The sequence below is a fragment of the Arachis hypogaea genome, chromosome 13 (assembly GCF_003086295.3).
Source record: "Arachis hypogaea cultivar Tifrunner chromosome 13, arahy.Tifrunner.gnm2.J5K5, whole genome shotgun sequence".
In the NCBI taxonomy this organism is placed as follows: domain Eukaryota; kingdom Viridiplantae; phylum Streptophyta; class Magnoliopsida; order Fabales; family Fabaceae; genus Arachis; species Arachis hypogaea.
The window spans coordinates 10179256-10191900 of NC_092048.1; the positions used below are offsets into that span (position 1 = coordinate 10179256).

The window sequence follows — 12645 nt, forward strand, 5'->3', positions numbered from 1 at the left end:
ATAATTAATTATTATATCTTATATTTAATTTATTAACAAATAAATATAAAATTTTCATTTTATTTTTATCATTTATCTTATATAAAATAATTTTGAATTTCACTTAGCTTGACCAGCATCAAAATTTAATTAATGACAATAACTTTAGACTTCATAATTTTTATCACAGAACAAAAGTCATTTCAATTTAAAATGCCTATACATTAAATATGTTGGTTTTCTATTATATGTCAACCGTTAGTAATAACAACACTAGATTTTAAATCATCGAAAACAATTAAATTGTTAATTAATTACTCTTATGAAAAGCTAAATACTAATAGGCAGATTATCTTATAAGAAGTAATTCATATATATATATATATATATATATATAGTTTGTTTATTTATCAATTTAGCTATATAAGAAATAATATATGAAATTTTTTTTTATTTTAAAGAGTGAAGTTAAATAAAAAATGAAAATTAACTTATAAGATGTTTTTCCTCGTTATAATTAATAATTGCCACTATTTTAGTTTCTAAGTACACCAATTTGGATATTTGGTAGATATTTGCTGTTGGGATGATTATGATCCATTTTCTTATTATGAACTTTTTTGAATATCTATATGATAATTATAAGATAGTAGAACTCTATCAATTATAAAAATAAAATTATATTGTGTTGCTAATTTCAGCGAATTATTCTATAGAAGTGGCAACCACTTTCTAATAAATAATCTAAACTTGTTTATGTTATTTATAGTCTTAAATTAATTTGTTAAGTAGTTCAAGTCTCCTACTATGAACGACATTTATTAGATCGGTAGTGCTAAAAAGAAAAACAAAAACGATAAAAATTTATTTTATTTAACATTTATTATAATTAATAAATATTAAATAAGACAATTTTTAATAATATTTTATTAATTTTTTTGTTATTAAATATTTCCGTTATTAAATATTAGCTCAAGTCAAATAAAGCACCCAATAATAATTAGATGTAATTTTCATTTTAGGTTTTAAAATCCCTACTTAAAAATAATGCGACCCATATTAATATTTAAGTGAATTTTAGGTGAACTTTTATTCACGATTTTTATATAATAATAGTTAAATAACATCATGACATTATAATGGCTAATTGACATAGTCAATATAATTTTTGAAATTGAATCTTATGATTTAATTAGTGTCAACTGAAAAATAATTAATGAGCGCTCTCTTTATATATTATTTACGGATAAATATTGATGATCTTTGCATTATTACTAAAGACATAAATATTAAATATGACCTTGGCCTAAGTCACATGTCATCATATTCTTTGTTATGTTGTCTATTTTTGGTGGATATAAAGTATCAAATCTAAATGTTGATGACAGATCAAATGTAGAGACCCAATTCAATAGTTGCACTTGCATACATTATTATTATCATCACTATCACGCACTACAATATTTTTGAGCTATTGCAACATATGCGATAAATAACTCTTAAAAAGTGTTATCTAAAGTGGTTAAAAACATCACTTAAAATTTATTGCAAAACAATAAAACTAATACAACACCTTGTTAATAAGTGTTATTTTTTATCAATTTAAAAAACATATAAAAAACGTTGCTTTAATAAATTAAACAAACAACATTTATAATATTTATATATTACACTTATTAAATGTTGCTATATTAAATATACAAAAACAACTATTATAATAATAATATATTACTTTTTTTAAAAGTTGCCTTTAGATTTATTTTAGTCTTCACGTTTCAAGTGTTGCTTAAAATTTTTTAATATTTTTTAAAAAACAAAAATAAACTATATTGTGCAGAGAAAGAGAAAAAAGGGAGAAGAAAACTACAATCCATTCCATCCAAAATGTTTCGTTCTTAAAACTACAACCCTAACAAAATTCCTAAAATATTTCAATTAATAAAATCACAAAATCCTCAATCCATTCCAAATGTTTCGTTCGTCTGTTGTTCTTCAATCCATTCGATGATGATGCGCGTTTCTTTATTGAGCTTCGATCTCAATCTCTGCTCGCTAATGAGCTTCGATTTTTTCTTCTCGTGAACGTGCTTCGATCTTCTCTGCTCGTCAATGTGCTTCGATCCTCTGCTCCTCTCCTCGTTGAGCTTCGATTCTCTACTCGTTGAGATTCGATCATCTGCTTGTTGAGCTTCGATCCTCTACTTCTCTTTTCATCGAGCTTCGATCCTCTCTGCTCGCGTTCATCACCGCCAGTCACTGTTCGATTATCACTGCTCGTGTTTTTGGTGAGATTCTCGTTTTTGGCATTCTTCTGCAGGTATTGATGATTCTATCGTTCTTTTTTCTGCTCTATTTTAGCACCTGTTTACATATCCTTCCCATTGACAAGTTTAGGTCACGCAAATAGCATTCCTGTTGTTACTTTGAATTTGAATTGTTTGAGAATTATTTCACTTTATATTTGTTCCTTATGCCTTATGTTTGTTATATTTATCACTAAGCTTGTTATTCAACTTTGCGCTCTTTCTGTTTGTTATATTGTCTCAGTCATTAGTTACTCTTTCTTCTATCTTTTGTTTTTCTCCAAGTACAAATAAGTAGTTTCTTATATTAAACAGGGGAAGTATTGTATGGTGGTTGTGATGACGTTGGTGTTGGAGCAGCAGCACTATAGGGAAGGTGAGAAAGTGGTGATGGTGTTTTTGGAGGGTTTGGGTGATGGTTGTTGTGGGTAGCAGGCGAAGGAGCTTGAGAAATTGGTGATGGAACATATGGAGGATTAGGTGATGGTTGTTATGAGCAGGGGAAGGAGCCTGTGGTGGAGTTGGAGTATGATAAGGTGGTTGAGAAATTGGTGTTGGTACATATGGAGAAGGTGATGATCTTGGTGTTCCTGGTGGACTATTGGAGTATATGGAGGGTTATGGCCAGGGGAGGGAGCTTGTGAAGGAGGGGGATGATGATTAACTTAAATAACATTTACTACTTTTCTGCCAGTATTGAATTGCCTATGTGCTTCACAAAATAATTTCTTTAGAATCTCTATTTAACTGTGTAATGTGTCTTATTCAAATTTGCAGGCTGCTTTTCTGTCAGCTTTGGTTGGATCAGAGGTTGCATATTCTGCTGCACAAGCTACAGTGACAACTCTCTCGGAGGCTTACGAAACAACTAAAAATCATCGATCATTCCCGAGAAACACATCACTACAAGGTGAGAATGGCGAATATCTTTGGCTTAAGATTACGAGCTTCTGAATCAATTAAGATAATGGTCATAATGGAGGTTATCTTGAAATGGATGGATCAATCTTCATCATGTACTTATTGGACTAGTTTTTGAAACGTGTTTTTCTAAATTATGTGAATCTATACACTGTGCTGCAATTTTTTCCGTTTGTTTTTCTTCCTCCCCTCTTCTTCTGGAGCTGATATAGTATGTTCATGTGATTCTCAACAGAAAGTAAAGAATTTAACTTATTAACTCATTTTTCTCAGTATAATGCTGGCTTTGTTTCTGATGCAGAAGCTGGTATTAAACCTTAGCATGTTAATAAACATTTCTGCAACTGACCTTTTCTTGAAAATAGCAAGACCCGCCGCTTTGACGCTTGTGAAGATCCAGAATATGGAATTTTAAATTTTAATGATGTCACTTAATTTGAATTTGTGAGTTTTAATCAACTATCTTATCATATTGATTAAAAAAGTTCTCTTTATTTTGTTTAATTAAAACAGTGGTGTTGGTGTATCTTTACTCTGTTACTTTGAGATTTTTTCATTATAAATTTGGAGATTGAAGACTGTGTCTCTAACTAATAGCTTAAACTTTTAGGATAAGTGTTCATATAATAAGGTATTGGAGTTTCTATGATTTAAAGGTCTATGAAAAACTCATAGCCTGTTAGAAACAATTGGGATTGCATGTTGGATTATTAGGTCTTGTGTTATGCTAGAGTTTCAACCATAATCTAACTTCTTTCATTCAGAAACAGGATAAGAAATTATGAAAAGAACAGTGACTATTTGTGTTGTGTTTATGATGACTGTGACTATTTTGATACAATCACTTGCAACATTAAAGACAACATTAGCTAGAAATATTGTGTGGAGATATGTTTTGATTGCTTAGAATTTTTGTTTGCCTTGTTGCTTCCCAGTTCCGAGAAAATGCAGGAAGCCACGATCTTCCTTTGTCTGTTGAAACCTTAATAGCTCTGTCCAAATTGACAAGAGAAGGTTTGGACAAAATTTAGTTTTTTATTTATTTTTATTTTTTCTTCAAGTATTTTATTCATAATTCATTGTCATTTGAAGTTTTCAGGTATGAAGATAAAGCCACCTCGATATGACAAAGTAAGGGCTTAGCTTAGACATATTTTCATTATTTTGATACATTTTCGCTTCATTGTTGCTGATGCTTATTTCTCTGCCTCTGCAGTCTGCATTCAACGGAAGAGGCGACCGTGCTGATCCTTCAACTTGGCCAGAGGTAGAAGGACCCCTTACGGTAACATATTATCTATTGTAATTCTTAATCCCTTTTCTTTTTCTTTTTTCGTGACAGATTAATGTCACGTTGTAACCGATGAAGTAAAGGCAAACAGACCAAATCTTACTGATGTCGATTAACATGAATTCTTTATAAGGCTCTAAGGTTGGTGATATCCAGCTTTGGAAAAAAAGAAAAATGGTTTTCTGGCTGAACTAAACTTAAGAGTATAATGAAATTTTTGGGGTTAGCCCTGCCATGAAACAAATACAGATGTCGAGTTTTTAATACTTCAATTATTGTGCATGAATGACTGTCTAGGTTGTGTTATTTGAGGGTTGGATGCTCGGCTTCAAGCCTCTTCCTACGAAAGTTGTGAAGGCTGTTGATCTTCAGGTCAGAACTAGAAATTCATATTTAGTTTTCCATAGGGAGGGAAGCTCACAAGTGAATCTATAAAGTTCTTTTCACCCATTGTCATTTGGACAAAGTTCAATTCAAGCCCAGAAAATTATGAAATTCTATATTCTGCATTCAAGGATTATTACAAGGTAATCCCAGCAACATGGTACATTAATAAATCATGCTTTGCTAAGGGTAATCTCAGTAGGCTTTCTAATTCTTGACCTTTGAATATTATTCTTGCAGGTATGGTTGGAGTTGGTAAGCAAATCCGTTAAAGAGACTGATGAATCTCAGATTTTCCGGAATCTCGAAGCTCAACATAGATATCTGGTGTGGAGAGAAGAAAAGGTAGTTTGCCTATTTTGTTTCTAACTTTTTAAATGACTGGTGATTTTCCATAAGAATATAAATGGATGTCATAGTTATGATGGTTTATGATTTCAATAATTCAGAGAGAAGTCACTTTCCAGTTTCCCACCTATGAAATAGAATTACACAATTTTGATAAACATTATGGTCTTGCTTGTATATGATGGGAACATCCACTGTCTTTCAAACAATAAAATGGAAGTTTTGAACTGTTACACATTGAGCAACCAACCTAACAAGAACTTGCGTTTTAGTATTGTCCATGTCTAATTCTTATTAACTAGAAAATTTGGTGAGTAGGATCCTGGACAGAGTGTTTTGAAGAAACTGATTGGGGAAACACTTGCAAAGGTAGACCAAATTTGAGGTTAGTCTTATTCTGTTACATCCTAGTGCTACGGATCCTTAATTCCTGTTTTATCCCATAGGATTTGCTAAGAGGCTTTCTCTTTAATGGAGTTGACGTACTAGGCAGCAAAACGTTCAACGATTATTTTCCGCACTACTGCTCGAATGATGGTGATCTGAATAATAAAGGCAGCATAATTGGGAAGTCTTTTGAAAATCGCCCATGGGACGAGAGAGGAGAATTCCTTGGTAATATCTTTTGAACCAAGTTTCGTCCTATTGCTGCTTTCTTTTATTTTCTTATTAGAGTCTTGTTATTTTTGCTCCATTGGCATCATTGGAGTATTTTAGGTGAAGGAATTATACCATAGGGAAGCCTTTCATAATCGTGCTTGTTTTTTCAGCTAGAAACTGTGAATAAAAACCTTGAAGGTTATTATGATGCATGGGACAAATTCATAAAATCATGGATAGTCATCAAGATTAAGGATCCAAGTTGTGTCTACCAATGGCGTTTGCAGGTAGCTCTGCTTTTTGACACCCCTTTACTAAATTGTACAATGTTTATATTCGGAACCTAGTCATAACACATACTAAATTGGAGGATCTTGTGAAGCTTCTCTTGCAACAGAGTTCTCTTGGCACAAATATTGATGAAGCATTGTTTTTATTACGAGCTAAGGAACCAACACATGATATAAATGGTAAGCAATGTCCGAATGGCAACGATCGTCCTTCCTCATCAACTCGTGATCCAAAATGATGACCAGGTATAACAAAAAAATTTGCAGTAATTTTTGTGATTTATCATTTATTGGGAATGGACTATCAACATTTTTGGATCAAATGGATCTTGTACATAGAAGCATTGGTGGAACATGCGAAATACAAGTAATCTTCCAGAACAAATAGGTCATGTTAGTCAAGCAGAAAAAACATAGTGACAATTGAAATTGATTGTTTCTCCTAGATTGTGATGCCTCGGAATCAGATGTAATAAAACTAGGTATGCATGGTTTTCTGTGCAGTAGTTACATTTTCCATGCTTCGGGTAGAATAAATGTTTGTATCCTCCATTGTTGTTAGTTAATTATACTACTCTCTATTATCTTTTACCTCTTCTATGCCAAAACCTGCATTTACTGGATTGTGATTTGATTCAAGGTTTTAAATTGTGGACTGCATCATGCAGGTGCCACATTGAACAATAACCACAACTGCAATTTGAAGCATTGGTGTGGTGAGTTTCAGCTTGTTCCTTTGTCTGCTTTGATCCTTCCTGATGTTACTATTCTGTATTAACAGAAGCCACCTGCAGATACCTCTGTTACCATTCTTCCACTAATGTCTCTTATATTAATGGAAATCACCTTGCCATTGAAGTTTAGCGATCAACCCGAAATCGCAAAATATTAATTAGTTTCAGCTTGTATTTGGTCAATCTATGACATCTTTTTTATAAATATTAATTACTATTTTTTATGACAATTATTGTTAGACAAGAATTTTATTATTTTGTTGAGAATTATTGATGAACATGTATTTAAAATACTAATTGAACTTTTTAATATCTATTTTAATTAGAATTTTCTTATTAGTTATTTTGTCTCTTTTATAATTTTTTTCTATTATGCACAAATTTATTTATTAATTAAAATAATTACACATGTATAAACAAACAATTTTATTGTAAATTTTAATTTTTTGTATTTTTATTACAAAAATAATTTTTATTTTTATCAAAAAGGCAACCCTTTTATTAGTTGCATATTTTGAATATTAGACAACACTTGTATGGTTGCATATCCAAAAGAAAAAGCAACACTTGTATAGGTTGCATATCCTAAAGAAAAGACAATACTTTAAAGGGTTGCATATTCAAAACTAATAGGCAACACTTTAAAGTATTGCAAATTCAAACTTATAAGCAACACATAAAAGGGTTGAATTTTATTGCAAATAGGCAATATTTTTTAGTAGTGGTCAAAATATGAGAAAAGACAACATTGCAAAAGTGTTGTCTCAAAGACACCTTTGAAGTGTTGTTGTTTTTTAACCAAAGGCAACACTTACCAAATGTTGCTTTTGTTGCTCTCAAAAGCAACGCTTTTGAAACCAAAAAGTGTTGCCTTGATCTAAGGCAACGGCTGTATATGCAACGCCGCCCAAAAACATTGCCTTAGGTCTAAAAGTGTTGCCATAGATCAAAAGCAATCTTTTGTCAGCCTTTAGGCAACACTTTTTAAATGTTGCCTCAACGTGAAAATGTTGGAGTGTCGTATGTATTATCAATTCGTTGTTTATTTTATTGTGCTTAAGCGGTCAATTTTTTACCAAATATATGATGTCTTAGGTTTACATATAGAATAATTATGGTGGCAAATTTGGAAAAAATTATACAGTGGGAGATATATATAGGGTTACTTTACTTTATCTAAGGGCCATGTAAATATGATACATATAAATAATATTTTTTGGTATTATATATATATATATATATATATATATATATAAAGAATATGAAAAGAAAAAAAAACGAATGCATTAAGTCTACAATAAAAATTTTAACTAGATTTTTTAAAAAAGTATAAATTATACATGATGAATTTATATTTTTATTTTTTATATTATAAAAAATACTTTTTATTTTTAAAAAATACTTTTATCATAATCAATAAAACTTATATTTTTTAACATATTATAATTAATCAGTTCACATGAAAGAAGAAGGAGACAAACATTAAAATGAAGACAACCGATATTACTACCTATATCTAAGTAAATGATGTTTTTATACCAATATGATAGGGTAAAAAAAAATTTGGAGGAAATAATTGTGGTACTAGGATAAGGTTAAAAAAAAAAAAAAAAGAGTAAAAATCAATATCGTACACTATTTCACTGTTACGGTGTATAAAGTATAAACAGATCCTGTTTCTGACTACATATTACACAGAGAAAGAAAAAGTCATTGTTAAAGTACATGTGTAGCAGTTTCCTCCCAAAGCAAATGGCATTACCTTTCATTGAATGTGTTATGAATATTCAACCCTTTCAACCTACTTTAATGGTCTCTAATAAATGCACTTCGTCACTTATTTAGTACAGTGTTTAATGGGTTAATTATGCTTTTTTGTACTATTCATAAGTGAAAAAGGCTGATTATTTTACTCTCAACTCTCCACATAAAATATAGTAAAAGATTAATTAAAACGGCAAACACTTTATCTTTTAAATAAAAGTGCTTTTGTTTATAAGCACAGATATTCACTTTTATTTATAAACACGGATATTCAGATAAGGACAGAAGAGACATAATTTTATTTAAGTAAGTGATATATAAGCCAATATATTATATTTTGAAATACTTGATTAAACATTACTAAAAGACATAACTATTTTTTTTATTTTTTTTCATTGTTTTAATTAATTTTTTACAATTATATTTTTTTTATCATAATATCTTTTTCTTCTAAACATTGTATGAAGAAAAATGATAATAAATTGAATGTTTCATAAATTATTCTATTTTATATTTAATTTATTATCAAATAAATATAAAATTTTCATTTTATTTTTATCATTTATCGTATATAAAATAATTTTGAATTTTACTTTACTAGTATCAATTTAATTAATGACAATAACTTTAGATTTTAGAATTTTTATCATAGAATAAAAGTCATTTCAATTTAAAATACCTATACATTAAATATGCTGGTTTTCTATTATATGTCAACAGTTAGCAATAACAACACTAGATTTTAAATCATCGAAAATAATTAAATTATTGATTAATTACTCTTATGGAAAACTAAATAAATACTAAAAGTAGTTAGGTAGAATAAATAGATTATCTTACAAGAATTAATTCATATATATATATATAGAGAGAGTTCTTTTATTTATCAATTTAGCTATATAAGAAATAATATAGGAAATTTTTTATTTTGAAGAGTCAAGTTAAATAAAAAATAAGATTAATCTATAAGATGTTTTTCTCGTTATAATTAATAATTGTCACTATTTCAGTTTCTAAGTACACCAATTTGGATATTTGGTAGATATTTACTGTTGCGATGATTATGATCTATCTTTTTATTATGAACTTTTTTGAATATCTATATGATAGTTATAGGATAGTAGAGCTCTATCAATTATAGAAATAAAATTATATCGTGTTGTTAATTTCCAGCGAATTATTTTATAAAAGTGGCGATCACTTTCTAATAAATAATCTAAATTTATTTATACTATTTATAGTCTTAAATTAATTTGTTAAGTAGCTCAACTCTCCTACTATGAACGACATTTATTAAATCGGTAATACTAATAAGAAAAACAAAACCGATAAGAATTTATCTTATTTAACATTTATTACAATCAATATTTTTAAAAAATATTTTTATCATAATCAATAGGACTTATATTTTTTAACATATTATAATAGGTGTGAAAAAAGAAAGAGACAAACATGCATTGAAATGAAGGCAACCTATATTACTACGTATATCTAATTAAAGGATATTTTTATACCAGTCTATGAGATTTGGAGGGAATAATTGTAGTAGAATAGGATAAACAAAGGACGTAAAAGAACTACCTTCATTTCACGCTTTCTGACTGCAAATAGATAGAAGAAAAAAAAAATCGACACTAATCATATTACTTAATCAAATTGAAATTAGTGGATACTAATTAAATCACAAAATTCAATAAAAATAAACTCCAAAATCTAAGGAAAAAGAAATAACTAAAATCATTTAAAAAAATCAAAACCTAATAAATCGAGACATTTAAAATTATTTAAATAAGAACATCCAACACTAAAAAAAATATTTAACATTATTAAAAAATATATTCAAAACCTAAAAAAAAATATCCAAAATATATAAGAATAAGGAGAAGATAATTATAACAGTAGCAGTGCCAGGAAAAATGAAAGAAAAAATAAACGTGTGTGTAAACTAAAGATAAAATGCATGTGAATATGAATGTGTAATTTGAAAAAAAAAAATTAAAAAGATAATTTAAGAGAGAGACTTAAATTTCATTTCTTATAATTCATTATAATTCTCTTTTAACTATTATTTAAATTATTTTTAATTATAGTTAATTTCTCTACTAATTATGGACTAAATTATACATGTTTTATACATAAACTTTAATAATAAAACTCAAACTTGTAAAAATTTATTCATAGAATCATAAATTACATCGATTTTAAACCTAAACTTATAAATTCGAGAGTTTTTTATAACTTTTGTATAAGATTATGTTTATTGAAAATTTTTATGAACACGAATATAGGTAAGAAATTTTGTACAATAAAAAATAGTTATTTGTATAATCTCCAAAGTTATTTTTACTAATTTATGTTTCAAAAATTAAAATCTTTTATATTTATATTATCAACTATTTTAATAAGTACAAATAAATTGTATTTTTTATTGAATAGGATTAAAATATAAATATTAAAATAAAATAAAATAACATTGAATAACTACCTTAACTGGAATCAATTTAAAAGTAAACGTTCCAAAGACTAAACATAAGTTATAATTTTATCTAATATTATTATAATTATTTGTGTATTTTATAGTACTATAAAAGTAAATACAAAAAAGTATTGAATTATTAAGCATAAAGTTGATTGATGTAACTTGATGTAACTTGATGTAAAACAAATTATATAAAAGTAACTTGGTACTATGACCGTGACTATGGGACTTGCTAAGGTGGAGAAATCTACATTGTTATTCTTAGGATTTATTCTTATTGAAAGCGGTTCACGTATATCATTGTACTTTAATAGAATATTATTGTTTTCATCATTTCAACCAATAAAAATTTGTCATAAAATATAACGATGAATGAGATGAAAGGGAGAATTTTGTAGGTGAAATTATTTGTTTGAAGAGCACAATAGAAAAATAGTTTGTACTTTCCTTTACCAACATAATAAGAGATAAAGTTGCTATCTTCTCCTTTAATACTTTAATCAATTTGTGTTGAAAAGAGTTAAACATTGTGATGAATTAATATAAGTCGGTCTCTTTTTCACTAACATTTTTGTTACAAAATAATTATTATTTTATTTAGATATTTAATATAATTAAAATAGTATTTAATAAAATATTTTTATTTAATAAAATGTTACACACACATATTATTTAAGCTTTTTTAATATATATACAATTTTTTTACAGTAAATAAATATTTAATTTAGATATTTATTATATCTTTATATTTTAAAATATTATCTTTATAAATTTATTTTATAACATTCATTTTAATATGAATTTTTATATTTATCATAATCTAATAATCTCAATAAATAATATTCACCGAAAGACCAATATTCAAATTTTATTTTTATCGAAATATTTTATATGCAACCATAAAAATATATGTTTTTTTTTGTGTTTGAAAAAGATAATGAATTATGACAAAATATTTTCATAAAAATAATATTTATATCACTTTTTATATACATGTATAAGGAAATAATTTTTTTGTGATAAAATTTCTGTGTTAGCTGCAAAAGAAACTTTACAAAATTTTAATATTATTAAAAGATTTAATACTTTTATGTTTGTAGGAGTGGATTATTTAATTTAATTTTTTAAAAAAATATTAATTATATATATATATTAAAAATTAATTACTATGTATTTGTATAAAAATACATAATATTTTTTTATATATTTTTAATCCATATTTTATATTTTAATATGTATTTTATATGAGTGATTTAATTCTCTTGTGTTTTAAAAATATATTTAATAGTATAATAATTAAAATATATGTTAATAAGATTAAAATTATAATTATCATTAAAAAATTTGAATAGAAAATTAATATTGTGTAAATATTATAAATGACACAAATATATATGAATGAAAATAGATAAAAATAACTGCGTAATAATTTCATACGTACTTGAATTTAGTTTGTGATGTATATCTATTAGATTACTTTTTTGAAAAAAATATTTAGAATATTCTAAAATAATGTTATTGTGCTCTGAAAAATAAATAAATAGTGCAACGC

At 27.1% G+C, this 12645-nt stretch overlaps 1 protein-coding gene across 1 annotated transcript; it reads left to right on the forward strand.

Moving 5' to 3' along the window:
• Nucleotides 1-4093: 4093 nt before the first annotated feature.
• Nucleotides 4094-5288, forward strand: LOC140178071 (D-glycerate 3-kinase, chloroplastic-like). The gene is made up of 5 exons (XM_072213143.1): nucleotides 4094-4217; nucleotides 4303-4334; nucleotides 4420-4488; nucleotides 4792-5021; nucleotides 5119-5288. Exons 2-4 carry the CDS (start codon nucleotides 4305-4307, stop codon nucleotides 4927-4929), a joined length of 237 nt encoding a protein of 78 aa, XP_072069244.1. The 5' UTR covers nucleotides 4094-4217; nucleotides 4303-4304; the 3' UTR covers nucleotides 4930-5021; nucleotides 5119-5288.
• The last annotated feature ends 7357 nt before the right edge of the window (nucleotides 5289-12645 follow it).

Bases quoted from the DNA above. Each gene is read 5' to 3' on its own strand.
- LOC140178071 (XM_072213143.1), top strand. From the start codon at position 4,305: ATGAAGATAAAGCCACCTCGATATGACAAA. The intron at 4,335-4,419 runs GTAAGGGCTTAG...CTGCCTCTGCAG, and splicing joins AGCCACCTCGATATGACAAA to TCTGCATTCAACGGAAGAGG. The intron at 4,489-4,791 runs GTAACATATTAT...ATGACTGTCTAG, and splicing joins AGGTAGAAGGACCCCTTACG to GTTGTGTTATTTGAGGGTTG.